Consider the following 14,856-nt stretch of genomic DNA (forward strand, 5'->3'; position numbering starts at 1 on the left):
GTTTGCTTTGAACAGTTTTAATGAAAAACTCAAAGTGAGATTCAGATAAAACCATCAGTTTTTATCTAACGTTGGTTGAAAGCAAGATAAAAAAATTCTATTTCTGTATTTATAAGGTTGGAGAGGGTATACATTTCTCTTTAGAAGAGACTCTGTATTTTTAATTATCTTTGGAAGAGAAGGTAGTTGGGAGACCTATAATTCTCACTCCCATATGCATGTAGGCAACCAAAACAGCAATGTGGTGGAGGAGGGGGTGACTTAGTGAGTACATCATACACTGTACAAGTAAGTACATCTGTAGCACTGGGCAGCAGACAAGCCACTCCACTTTACACTTCCAGAAGAAAAGTTAGTCACTCCTCCCACCTATTTGCAGCAGCATAGCAAGAAAATGCTGCTCTCTTCAGCCTGAATAGAAATTTATCTCAGACAAAAAATCTAAAGATGCCTCCAGCAGTGCTGAGGCCTAAATCATTATAGTCTTGCCTCTTGTACTGTGGAAAATCTCAAGCTTCAGCATGCAAGTGGAAGGTGAATGAGGTAAATCACAGGATGTCTTATTCTGACATGTGACAAGAGGAAGGAGACAGAAAACTCACTTGGGGATGGGGAGTAGGAATACAAGATAAGCAGGGACAGCCAGCCTCCCCTTGAAAAGCATGCAGGTGAGCTGCCTGCCCCTCCAGGATCTCCAAACACTTTAAAGGCAAGACATAGGCCACTGGAATATTTTCCACCCAGAGGACCTTTGATTTAAAGGGAGGGTCCCCCACACCTTAAAAAACAAAAAATATCTTGCTAACTCAGACCACCAACATTTACTTCAAATTTTCTGCTCCCTGTAAAACCAGGGAACACATACTTAGCTTTACTCTTCCACAGACTACACTGAAAATGTCAGAAAACAGGACAAGCTAGCTTATAAATAATTGCAAAGCCCCTCCTGGAAAGGGCTGAGAGGGAGGTGGGATGAAAGCTTCCAGCCAGGAAAGCTGTGACTGCCAAGGAGCAGAACAGAATAAGGACAAGGACAGTGTGTGATATCCCAGCTCCATCTGTACACAGAAATGAAAGGCATTGAGGAAAATATCAGTGCAGCTTATGGCAGGCACTCCCAGGTGTGGGAAAATCCTCAGGGGAAAAGCACCATCAACAGAAAATACAGCAGACCTTATAAGAGACAGCTGACGTGGCAGATTCTACAAAAGCTTGTCTGCAGTATCTGAGCGTCTTTTGTTCCCTAGCCCCATTCTTTCACCTGGCAGTTCGCAGATTAAAGGACCTGAGAGATGTTCCTGTCACAGAAGACTTTTCCTCAAAAGGCTCCTAAAAGGAGGAGGGACCAGGGTAATGCAGGGTCCACTACAGGGGATGCGTGGCAGTGGAAGCTTTACCCTTCTAATAACAACTCCCCTACTTTCCTGGAAATTCTCCCTAACCCTATCCCCTCGCTACCTGCAGAGTGATAACAAAGCCAACATTGTCCATCAAGTCGCAATCTGAAGTGACTCCGTTATTCTCAGGAGCTTTGTGTTCATTTTTTCAGCCTGGCATCCTAAGAAAACAAGGTTTATGTCATCATATTGCCTGTCGTATGTCTTAACTGTTTGTCCCTTCCTATTAACTTTTGAATCACACCATACTGGGGATACAGGGCTACGAGAAATTGAGTTTCTCAGATAGAAATTGAGTTTCTCTAAGATCAGTAAACGTGCCTTTGATTGGGTAGGGCAGAGACCCCAGTTCATGTCTCTGCTGAGAGAAAGGCTAAGAGCAGAGTCAGCACTTATCCCTGCTCTTGGGCCAGTCCCAGGCAATCAGCACACATGTGTCACCCCACCAGACAGCACAGCCCATCTTGCTTCTTGTCCTGCTGGTAAGCAGGGGATGGGGAAGGGGGGATGAGAGTGCTCTGTGGGGAATGGGGTCGGGTGGAGGGCTGAGCTGGACTTCAGTGGAGAAACACATCATCACAAGTCTGGCCTCATACTCAAGAAAACTTACTTTCTCTGCCAAATTGCCTGTAACTTCATGACACATCATCAAGGACAAATGACAATATTTATCAAGTACTCGCTGAATCCAGAATGTAGCTACACACAAAAGAGCAACCAGTTAGAGAATTCATCCGTTAGATTTGTTACAGCAACTTTTTCTTCTTTTTTGCCTAAGCAATGGAAAAGTCATGTTGAAGTCAATTTATTTCCTAATGTCACCACTTTCTAGGTCTGCACAATTAATGCAGGGTTTCTTGAAACAAGTAGAAAGCGTGTGATGAATCAAATGTGAGCACTCGGGAAACAGCACTCCCACAAGACCACAAGGCTTGGCTGTGGAGTCAGTTTGTGACATTGGTTACAAGCACTATACACCCCAAGTGTGCTCTGCAGAGGCATTTTTCTGTATCTACCGACCAAACTATCCATTTTAAAGGAAAAGTGAAGGAACAAAAAAAAGTCCCTTTTTTGTTGTAGCACCACATGGTAAATTTCATTCGTCCCATCCCAACTGCTTCTAGTGACAGTGGAGTGTTTGTCTGAATTTTTAACAGATGTTTCTAAGTACTCTTGTCCACTTCTCCCTCCTGAGGATTTCTGCAGTGGGATAGCTCTAGATAGTAATACAAGCAATGCTTGTAAGAGGCTCTGGGGATAAATCTGTAGACACTGCATCTAGGATGGGTGTGGGTATGGGTCCAAGCCTTATGAAACTTTGTAAATATTCTCTGAAGAATAGCAAGCTGGACTGACCCTGCCTGCAGATGTTTCTGAGCTTACCAGCCCCACAGTGAAAAGCAACACAGATAACTGCAACACTCCTGAAACAGCCCAAGAGTGAGACTTAAACTGAAATTTATAAAAGCACAGGTATACTGGAGCAGAACAGAATAATGGAAAGGATGATGTGTGATAGTGTAACACAATTTCAATTCAAAATACCAAAGGTGCTTCAAAGGGGACCAGTTGGGGCTGAGGCAGAATTTCCCAGATGTCAGGTTGCCCTTGGGAACAAGCACACTGGATTCACTTGACAGGTGTGAAGGTACTCAGAAGTCAGTCAGAACACAAATTGCTTAAAAAAAATAAAATCTCTGCTTTGGTTTTTAAAGAAAGCGAGCATCTTGCGCTAACCCCTGGCAAGGAGGCAGTGACGTCTGCCTGGGTTTGTACACAGCCTGAAACAATCAGCTAAAGCATGCTCATGGCTGCTAGTTTACATTATCGAAATGGAACCAGAGCTATTTAATTCTAAAATGAAATCTATTAAAGCTATTGTCAGTGTTTCACAGCAGCTGAAACAGTTTTTTTAAAAGGTCAGTCTACTAGCGAGAGAGTGAAAACAAGCAAGGCGGCTGTGCCAGGCGTTCAGACGCGGCTGCATCCTGCAGTCTGGTTTTGCATTCCCTTAAATGTCGGGCAAGGAGCAGCAGCGAGGTCCCAGCGGAGCCTGCCTGCCCTGCCAGCCACGGGGGACAGGGGATAGTCAGGGGGCACTCCAGCAGGAGCCTCACCGCGCTGCACCCACGCCTTGCCAGGGACAGGAAGGGATGGCTGCAGAGGACATCACTTTCTTGTTCAACCCATTCAGTTTTGTGGCCACTGTGTCATTCACAACAATACCACAGCCCTCCGCCACATCCAGAAAACCCATAAAAACCCCAGCCTAAGAACCACTTCCCCCACAAACAGCACAGCAGAGCCCCAAACACCCCCACAGCTAGCACAGGCCTAGCATTTGCTGTCATCTTCTGTATTGGGATTTCTGTTAACCCCTTTTGTAAGATCATTTGACTCGATTTCAAAATTCCTCATTCTGAAAAACACTTGTTAAATATTGGCCCTGACTGCTGCACAAAGTGATAGCTTGGTAGTCATAATCCACAAGATATATTTAGCCTCACAAACTCATCATCAATGGATCTTGAAAGCATTGTAGCCAACCAACTGGAAACCACATGCAATACAAACACATAATAGAACTTTTAATGTGCAAAGAGACTAAACAAAAAGATCCTTGACCTTCTTGCTTTCCCTTGCATACCATTATCCCCAGTGAGACAGCAAATGGAATGACGTGGAGAGCAACAGCTACCAACAAGCAACTTTAGAAGCCAATTTCTACAGTAGTTAAGCAGTTAATGACGTTAATCAGAATGATAACTTATTAAATTCTATATTTATGCAAATAGCATTTTGGCATATCATACAGAGACCTGAGTAGCAGAGCTTGCCAGGGAAAGGTCCCAACATCGTTTCTGTTTACCATTTTGGGGTTTTTAATACCATGTAAAAGCATATGCAATGGTCGGTACATCAGACAAACCACACTTAAAAAAAATGCTACAGTCACAAATTCATATCCATTATTCCACATAGATTAATGAACAAACTGTTGAATTCTTAACCTTTATGAAGCAGAGATTCATCTCTGCAGCCACATCGAATCTCTGCCATTATCTTTTTAACAAGAGACTTTTCTTATAGACCTTCCTAAAACAGGCAACAATTATTGAACAAAGAAAATAACAGGTAGCCCTCCCTGTCTCTGTGCTACAGTAGCTAGGGAATATATGACACAAAAATATAAAGTAACAGAGTAGTTTATGACTGATATGAAAGGACATTATCCATGTGTAATGAGATGAATCAGAAAAACTGCAGTTCAGGGTAGGCAGAATTTACATTAATCTTAGTTTTGTAAAATCAGTGTGGAAAACTTACTGCTTTCCAAGAGAAATAGCTGGGAACTTCTTGATTCTGGGTTGTGTTTAAATTGAACACGGATGGAAGAAGCAGGAGATTGGACAAACAGCTACGAATTGCACTTTTAATTGCTTTCAAGATGTCAAAAAGAACACCAAGATGTGCTTATGCATTTAGTTTTCCCTTTGCTTGATTCTGTTGTTTAGTAGAATTAAATTCTGCACAGATTTTACCCATTCATTCAGTTCCTTCCTTATCTTGAGGAAAATGAGGTGAGAACCACCTCTGCAAGATGTTGTGTAAAATGAGTAATTCACGAATAGAAATTGTACCTCTGTTTTGAAAATCAATAATATTGCTTACACACAAGCCCTAATTGTTGATTTATTTATGTAAATATCTTGGTATCTGGGTACCTTTTCTTTGTTTGTGCAAACCTCACAACACAATGTTCAAATATCTCAGGAAAAAATAATTGCCTTTTTTCTCCCCTTTGGGTACAAATTTCTATGTTTTAAATGAATGTGCAAGTTTCCTGTTGCTGCATGAAGCCTTCATTTCAAAACATCAACTAATTCTAGGTTTAATTAAAACAGAATATTTTATATCACAAACACTTTTTTTTTACAGCACATATCTTCTTCACTTTAATGTGATTGCTGCCTATTAAGAGAAGAATAATTTTAAAAAATTAATTTAATGAAATAATTCAAAGTTTTACAGCAACTCACTTTATAGAGAGAACTTATGCAAGCACCGAAGCCTTTCCAGAGAAAACAGGATTCTCCACACCTCCCTCTGGCTTTTCTCCCTACTGAATGCCGTGGCCTTCACTCAACCAAAGGAAATGAAAGACAGACTGAGACAACAGCATCACGTGGGTGAAGGTCAGATTGATTTTCAGCTGTGTGGTGCTGTTTTATCACCCTCAGGACAAAAGTTAAGCCCTTCATTGTTTTTCATGTCTGCTTTAACAGAGCAACTATTTTTCCCCCTGAAACTTTGGTTGGGGTCCATACCACTAGACTTATCAAGGATAGCCTAATTTAAAACATTTGTGAAGTTCTTCCATCCTCACAGTAAAATCCAGAGCAGCCCACACACCACAAAATTTCCATGGGTTTCCTCTACTCCCTGTGTACAAACAGCGGCTCCTTCAAACTACAGAGCTTTCTGCAGTGACATTGGCTGACAGCAAAAGCAGAGTGGGATGCAGCTGCTGGCTGTTTTCAATGATCCTGGGCACAGGAGAAGAGCAGCTGCTATCTCAAAAGGGGCAAGTTCACAAATTGTTTTTTCTCCCTATCCTCCCTTCCTTTCCTCTCCTCTCTGCTCAGAGAGGCCAAGCTCTCAGAGAGCAGAGCCTCCCGCCTGTCACTCGGCAATCCAGACATGCACAGCCAATTACTGGGGCAGCCTCTGGAAAAACAGGGAGTTTTGCTAACTCTGATTGCACTTTTTCCAACTCCAGTGCCACTTACAAAAATCACAATCTCCCAACTTGCTGTTAAGAATTGGCTTTCCTCATTTCTCTTCTAATTGAGAGAGATTCTCCCCAAAGTAATGATGTTATTTTCAATAGTCAATTTTAGCTAGTCATGTCTTCAAATTTGAACTGATTAACCTAAAATGAGGCATTTTGTACATCACAGATACATATATGCATACGTAGTTATCAAAAGAAAACATCTTCCCTCCCATTTCCAGTTTTCTGGCAGACAAAAACTCACTATTTTCTCATTTAAGCTATGAGACAAAATCCTACTCTGTTTCCTTTTGTTTTAAATGTTGGGTTGAATTTGTCTTATTTTGTGAGAAGAGTGCAACAGGATCATGACTGCCTCCTAAAGATAACAGTCTGTCCTCCATAAAAAGCAAGGAATACTATCTGCTTCATTTAGATGTACCAGAGGCCTGGTCCAAGTCAAACCCAGTCACACTCAATACCGTTGAAACTCCTTGGAATACAGTTCCTACATGAAACAGCTCTTGTAAAACAAATCATGACAAGTGTCTGTAAGAGAGGAAAGAGCTGTGAAGGGCTGTAAGGTGACATCAAGCAGCTGCCCAGGTTGGATCTGGATGAGGTCTGAATGCAAATTAAATCATTTTCTGGGTTTTGTGAACAAAGATTTGGGTAGCACATGTGTTTAGTTCATCTGAACCTAGCTGGGTCTGCCTCTGAAGCAGCACATGGAGCAGTGTGATTTCTCCCAGCACCCCAGGGTGATCTGCCAGTCCTCACAGGATGGTTCAAGGAAGGCTCTGCACATGCACAGAGCTCTAAGGAAGAGCCAGCACTGGACAATGGACAAGAGAGCAACTGCAGCTGAGAGTCCAGGAGAAACCAGTAACACAGCAGAGTGTCACCTAAATGGATAAACTGTGAATAACTGTTACATGTGAGGCTGGGAAAGGGCCAATGCCAGCACAACAACAGAGAGAAGACTGCTGGGAACAAGATGCAAAATGGGACAGTCCAGAAAGGAGCAAGCAGGGAAAAAGCCTTCAAGGAGGGACCACAGGGACACATGCACAGACAACAGGGAGAGGAAGGACAGAGAGAAGCCACTCCAAGCACACAGCCAGAACACACAAAAGCACATTCCCAAATGGTGCAGATACAGACCACAAGCTACTACCATAAATAACTGTCTTAGATGCATGTTGGATTTTTGGCTGGTTTGGGCTTGGTTGGTTGCTATGGTTGATTGATGAAGATTGAATAATGTACTTCAAACCTGCTTACACTACTCTTGGAGTCCAATAAATTACCTCTATACAGTTTTGCTCAAAGAAAATAAACACAGGTGTGTGTATTTATATTTCTGTAGACTGCAAGTTCATAAAGGAAATTAACTCTACTTCTGTCTTTCCAAATTTTCTAATGAATAATTAGTAGATGTAGATTTCTAAAATGACCATTTAGTATAAATTATATCAAATCTCATTTATTTTAAGAGATATCATTAAGTACAAAGTCTGCATGAGTGAACTGAGTTCACTGTAGAGGAAGTGACTGGGAATTATGTTCAAAAATCTATTCAAATGTTTAATGTAACAGATTCCCTGGAGAAGAGAAAAGCAATGGGTTTCTTCAGCCTTTCCTTATGTCCTCCTCAGCAAGTGTAACAGTAATTGAGTAGCAACAAAAAGAGGAGCCAAAAAGTCTTTCATTACTATGGCTGAGAACGATTTTCAAGGAAGCCTAAGGAAGAGATGGACCCAGACACCAAAAAAATAATGCTTTCAAGAGGAAGTTCACTCCCACCATTACTGATGTCACCAGCAACAAAACCCACCTGGATTAAAGACCTTGGCTCTTCCACCAATTTCATGCATGTCATTAGGCAAATCAGTGCAGCCACAGTAATTTTCATCCAAAATAACTCAAGGTATTAATGGGGAAGGTCTTGAGTTCTCCCCCAAACACTGACCTCTCGTTCCCCTCATGTTGGCATAAAGCTTGTGCAGCTCCATAGGGCACCAGATCTGGGAGATGCACAGACTAAAAATCAATCCCTTTAATTGTCAGCAATGTCAGCTCCCCAAGACAACACAAACCTTTTACCAGCATAAGGCAGGAGATGGAAGGGAGGAAGGAAGCAGTCCAGTAGCAGTCAAAACTTAAGTCAAATTAGAATGACAACTTTTTAATTTTGTGATGATTACCAATTTTTAGGAAGGGGAACAATTGTCAGGAAGGGGTTGTAAGACTGTTTAAAGATTACAAAGTGCCTAAATGCCCTACAAAGTATTTAGCATGAACAGACCAAGTGCCTTGAAAATGCCAAATCAATTTTTCATTAGCTAAGACAATGAAAACTGCTTGTAATAAGCAAGATGTTTGAATAACATTACCTATATTTAATTTACTTAAATTTCTAGTGAGTATATTTTCAACAATTTTAAACTGAATATGAAATTATAACATTTACGCTACTATTAAAAGCGCCTATTAAAATTACTTACACGAAACAGCATTCAAAATGTACACGCTTGCTGCCAAAGCTTTGAATGAAGTCAGAAGCTGCTTGGACCTCTGATGGAGGTCCTCTGATGTGCAAGCCCAGCTTGGAGAGCAACAGCTTCTCCAGCAGGTGCAGAGAAAATATTTCCCTTATTCAGTTTACTGGAGTGGTTCAGTCCAATACGCGGTTTGTTGAGAACAGAGGAACCGCTTGGCAGATGATCCCTGGTTTGCTTCTCGCCAGCCTACAGCAAAGGAAGGCGTGAGACGCCCACGGAGCACCCAGGCACGTGGCTGAGGGTGCCCCAGGAGGACTCGTACCTGCCTGGGTCCCTGCTGCTCCCACCAGGCAAGGCCCCGGAGCCCACGGTGCCGGCCGGCCCTGCAGCAGGCCCAGCCCGCGCTCCGCACCCGGGGCCCACGCTGGATGCTCCAGCAGGCGCTCCCAAAGCCAGCCAGCTGAAGAGGACCAACCCATGCTGGCACGTTTCCCTAAAGCCAGCCGGCACCAGGGGGTGGAGGCTGCTTTCTGGCTTCCCCAAGCCTGGAGCACAGTTAATAACATGCCAGCTGTATCTGCAGACAAGCCAAGTTTAATGAGGCTACAACAAAAGCATTCAAATGTGCACTACAGAACTTCTGTGGGGATTTTTTCTAGAGCTTGTTTTTAAAAAATGAAAGATAGGAATTCTTGACAATGTTTGTACACACACTTCCTTCGTTTTTAATTGATTTCGTTTTAATTATATGCCGCAATTCAAAGAAATCAACATTAGAAAGACTTGTTTAATCCTACTACTTCCAACAGCAAAATTATGCTGTGTGATGAGTGCTTGAAATGCACTGCTGGTTGCTTTTTTCTTAATAAACATTGAAGTCTTAATTGTTTTTCCCCTACATGACCAGACACCATCTTTCTGTCTGCCAGGCCTTCACACTAGGACAAGTCCTCACCTCCTGCTCAGGAGCTAGGACAGACACACCAACATGTCCTCATCTCTGGCACAAGTGATGGAGGAGAAAGCTGACCCCATCACTCTCCCACCAGCCCTCTCTCACCACATCCCTCTTACTCCAAGCCACGGTACATAAGGTATCAACAAGAAGATTGCAAACAGGGGCTTAGAGACAGGAGGGAGCAGCAAAAGAAGCCTGCTTGGGCATGAGGGGATGGAGAAGGTGGGAAAGGGGCAATTACTCACTGTCTCTTTCACAAGAAGAACCAGAGAGTATCAAATGAAAGCAGGTGACAAAAGTGAAGTGAACAAAAGGTGATGCTTTTCCCCAATGTGTAGTTGAACTCTGGATTCCCACCACAGGAAAAGCTAACTACACTTCAAAATGGAAATTCATGGAAGAAGAGTGTCTGAATAATTTAAATAAAAAGCACCACAAAGTGCTTAGATAAGTTTGTTGACAGCTAGGAAAACATTCTGGGGAAACAGCATGATGGGATCATGAGGCTGGCTCAGTGTAGCCATCCTTACATGAAGAGTACTTACACAATTGTCTGCAATGGGACAGGGGAGGAAATCAGGAAAAAACCCCAAATTCTCAGTGCATGTCTTTTTCACCGCTTACATGTGCAGTCTGAAGATCTCAATGGCTCTGAATCTGCCAAGGCTGTTGATATGGCCATGAGTTTTGTCCCTCAACAACCCACAGGAAGGCAATGCATGCCCTTCAGCAAAATCCTACCCAGAAATAATCCATGCTCTTGTCCATCTGAGACAGGACAACCCCAGTACATCCTCCATTCAGCTCTCTAAGGCTTTATTAAAGGCCCCTTTGTAACAAGCACATATCTATTGTAGTCTCCAGGCTATCCTCACTGCAGTTCTGAATTGAGTTTCATATACTGAGTTTTGTCTACAACCCTCTGAATGCTGGGACCTGCTTATGGCAAACAGGGATCCTCCTTCCTGTAGGCACAGCTGCTCTTGTAGCTCTCACCAGGCTCCAGCCTACGAAGGAACTCTTTCCACTGAAACCCCTCCCTCCTCTTTTTTTTTTTTTTTTTTTTTTATAAAACCCATTCATTATTTACTTAGATTTCTGTATGCTGTGAAACAAACCTGCCCTATGCAGACCCCCACACTCCTCCCTCTGCTGTAACATGGCAATGGATTGCCCTTGCAAACAGAAATTTGAAGAAAGAGGAGAAGGGGAGGTGGAACTCCGGCACCTGTGGTGTCCCAGAATTGCTGCATGAGCCTGAGCTGGTGCAGGGGAGCAGGCTCCCCCGGGCAGGCTCCAGCTCCCCAGTGCAGCTCCTGCTGCACACAGGAGCCCCATGGCCAGCACCCAGCACAGCTCCTGCTTCACAGCATTTGGGGTGCCTCGGTCCGTGTGCATCCCGTGTGCAGCGAAGAGAAGAGACCGGCTTCTCAGCCAGCCAGGGCAACCTGTCCAAGATCCCCAAAGGACACCTTTCCTTTTAGAGGCCTCATTTGAAACATGCACCCACTTTCTCTTTTATCCACTTCCACGCATACCTGTGCTTACTTTGCAGACTACTTTTTGAACTAGATAAAAGCAGATAAAAGAACTCAATTAAAGTAGTAAGAATGAAACAGTCCCTTGCCAATACAAGCAGGCTAACTTGTCATCCTCAGCTCCTCACTGGGCCATATGTTTAAAAATGACAAGGAAAATGGTCTTCCTGGGTGAAAAACATATGCTGCTTGAGGAAAGACATCATCATGGCTAAGAAATTTTGTGCAGCCTCAGAATGCACAGACAGGCCATCAGTGACTGCTGGCTACGTGGGGGCTGAGAAAGGGGTGGGAAGAGCTCATTCCCTCCCTCCTGCCAGGGGTTTTGGTAACGTGCAACCAAGCCGGCCGCAGCGGCGCTGGCAGCGCTCCTATCTGCACACACAGTGCCTGGTGCTGCCTCCCCGCCACCATCCCCAGGGGGCCGGCACAAAGGTGGCCGTGGTGATTTGCAGGGATGGCGCCCGGCGCACTGGCACTCTCTTATCAGCGAGCACACTGCCCAGCCCGTGCACAGAGCTGCTGTGGGCTCCCGCCCTGGGACACCCTCTGTGAGCAAACCCCCAGCTGGGTGTTTACGGCGAGCAGGCATTGTTTGAATTCACATGTCCCCCCACCATAAATCCTCACAGGCACTGACATGCCTGCAGAATCCAGGAGAGATGGAGAAAAGAGAGCTGAGGCTCGGCCCCACTGGCGCCAAGGGGCTGAGCGCAGGGCGGCATGCCCAGGCTCTCACCTACCTTTGCCTGTGGATGACCCTCTGGTCTGAGGGGTAGGCAGCGCTGTCAGGGAGCACAACACTCAGCACCACTTTGTCAGACACACCACACAGCGCACACTACACTGAACTGAAGCACATTTGCCACGTGCGGGGGCAGAGCCAGCGCTGGTGCCTCAGCATGCACCGCATGGGATGCGCTGCGAAACCTCGGCATGGCCGGGGCTGCTGTAGGCCCTGTCTGACATGAGATTTGCAGCTGTGCTTCTGTTTGTCTTCAGCTCCCATTCAGATGTGGAAATGTGCTTTATGTTCTGCACAATAAATACGTATTTCACTGAGCACCTGCACAGCAAGCCAGTCAGCACAGCTCCTTATCAGCGCACTGATTTTCTGGCACGTGCAAGCAGAAGTCCTTGAAAAAGGCTCTTTTCAGGCTGGGAAGCTCCAGGTAAACTCAAATATCACATGTGGGGTGACAGCAGTGAGGGGAGCCAGACCTCAGACCACCCAGCCATGTGCACCCCTGAAACAGTGGCGTTTCAGAGCTCTCAGCAAGGAGGGCACAAATTCCGACTGCAGGGAGATGTGCAGCACCTGGGCACTGTAGCCAGGGTGGCTGAGGAGCCCTGGGGAGCCCTGTGCTCTCCCTGCACCTGGAGAGGGGACATCTGTGACAAACTAAGGACAGGAGCCTGCACTTGAAGCCCTCCAAGTGATTGACAATAAAAACACTGCCCCGGTGCCCATTTTCAGATCTGGACAGCAAGAACTGAGGACTCCAGGGAAAATCCATGTTTTTACAGTTTGTGATACTATTGAGCTTTTCTGGTGCCAATTTTAAAACACTGCTATGACCTCTGGAAAGAGGAGAAACTGCATTTCAGCACAACAATGCAGAAAAGAACAAAAAAAGGAAACTTGTTATTTTTTTAAGCTTGAAACACTAGTCAGGTTAAGAGAAAAGAGCAGAATTCTGGCAAGGACAAGAGCACTCAGACTGAACCACAACACAGTAATTAGGGCCAGTAGGTCATTAGACACACAGCTGTATAAACTAGGTGTATAATTAAGTTTCCACACTGCTTTTTCACAACTGTATTTCAGTTTCTTTTGTAGAGGACAATCAGTAATTCATTAATTTAAGGATGTAACAAAAGCAGCAGCAAAAAGAGAGAAAAAGGACTAATTTGCCAATCAGGTGCAAACAAAGATTACAATTTTGGGAAGGGCTAGTTTTGGAAATGCACATAAGACATCTCTCTTTGTCAGTGGGAAGTAAAAAATGCCACCTGACAAAAACATTTATGAGACATTGTCACTTGTTGACAAGCTGCTGTATATGTGTTTCTGGATAAGCATCCCACAAATGGGGTTGCATGGCAATTATAATTCTTGTAGCAGGTGAAATAAAAGAAAATGCAAAATTATACACTAGCATGAAACAGTTACAGTACCTTGTTTCAAAGGTTTCAAAGCCTACAAGTTATAGGGCATTTAAAAGAAGCAACTGCAAGACTTTAATTATAAACTAGTTCCTACCGTACAGTAGTTTAGAAAAATCAGCTGCTTCCAAGCTGGCAATATCCATATATAGCTCTGCTGCTGTTTGAAACAGACAACCTGTAAAGTTATCAACAACAGAAAGGACCTCATGAAATGCTCAGAGACCCAGCCAAAACCTACTTCTGTCCGCTTCACTGATGTGCTAATTTGCTTTAAAACCTCTACATGCACTTGAGAATCTGAAGAAACAACTTCACCTGAGACTATTCTGATCCATGGAAGGAAAGGGGTGGAGGAAGCAAAACAAAACCACAATAAAATACTGGAGCTAAACCCAGATTAATGCAGGATTAAACACACAAGCCAAATGACAAAGCTTGTGACTTTTTAGCCACTTTTTGTCAGACAACAAACCACCTGGCACCAGCCACCAGACAGTGATCTATCACAGAATAGTTTCTTGATGTAGGGAGCCTCTGGTGCTTGTTGTAGGACACAGTAAGTTGTAAATCCACATGTAGTTCTTTACTCTTGTCACTAATGCTGTAAGATAGCATCATGCTACACCTACACTATAACAGCAGCATGCAAAAACTCATAAAAAAGGCTGCACATGATGCCAATGGCAATTACTTAGCCCTCTCTATTTAGGGGATATGAGATACTAGTGAGTTTTAAAGTAATTTTAAAAGCTTAACACATCCAGTGTATACACTAGGTGTTTTTATTTGTTCTCAGAATATTTTTCAAGATGCTGCTGCGAAAGGAAACAGTTTAAGGCACTGTTTGCAGGACTGCTGCAGGAGTGCTCGATTGCGGGGGCAAGCTGGGAAACAAGAGAAGATATAAGCCAGTAAGGAATTGTGATGTTCTTTTGGTACAAGCTGCCCCCATTTAGGCCCTTTTCAGATCCCAGTAGACACTGGGAACCTACAACCTGCAATCACAGACATCAGTCATGAGCAAAAGGTATAAAAGGCACCTAATTCTGTCAGGAGAACATCTCTACTACACTGACATCAAAAGGAATGCCATGCACCTATGCTACCAGAGATGTCTAGATTTCATCAGTGTTTTGTCCTCAAAGAAACAAGTCTGAAATACATGAAAAAGCAAGGAGGGGAATGGCTGTTTGTTACTTCCTTACATGTCAAAGCAGCTGTGTTCAAACTGTATTATAACTTCAGCACGCTGTAATGAATTTCTAAGGGATTCCAGTGAAATAGATGGTTTATCCTGTTCTTTGGAGTGATCTCTTGTAATCCTGCAACACTCCTGAGCTACAATACCTTCCTAACTTCAGTATCCCAAAGGAAGTCATTAGTTATGTTGTATTATCAGCCTGGTGATATTATCACTACAAATATTACCTGTATTGATCTGGAGCCATGTAGACATGACTGAAAGCCCTGCTTCAGATTAAGACATGAAAATCTAGCTTGTCAAGAGGTCAGGCAC

At 43.8% G+C, this 14,856-nt stretch overlaps 1 protein-coding gene across 3 annotated transcripts in view; it reads right to left on the minus strand.

Moving 5' to 3' along the window:
• The window catches only part of ZNF423 (zinc finger protein 423), a 225,754-nt gene that overhangs the window by 142,311 nt on the left and 68,587 nt on the right, over positions 1-14,856 (minus strand). Inside the window, exon 4 of one of the 3 annotated variants that reach the window (XM_059481589.1) lies at positions 13,435-13,515. The exons of 1 other annotated variant lie outside the window; for it this stretch is intronic. In XM_059481589.1, the coding sequence (XP_059337572.1) occupies positions 13,435-13,515 (81 nt within the window). Of the gene's footprint in view, positions 1-8,678; positions 8,848-13,434; positions 13,516-14,856 lie in introns of those variants that run through there. One more of the 3 variants, XM_059481592.1, reaches the window with a different exon arrangement.

Source organism: Ammospiza nelsoni, chromosome 13 (genome assembly GCF_027579445.1).
Source record: "Ammospiza nelsoni isolate bAmmNel1 chromosome 13, bAmmNel1.pri, whole genome shotgun sequence".
Lineage (NCBI taxonomy): Eukaryota > Metazoa > Chordata > Aves > Passeriformes > Passerellidae > Ammospiza > Ammospiza nelsoni.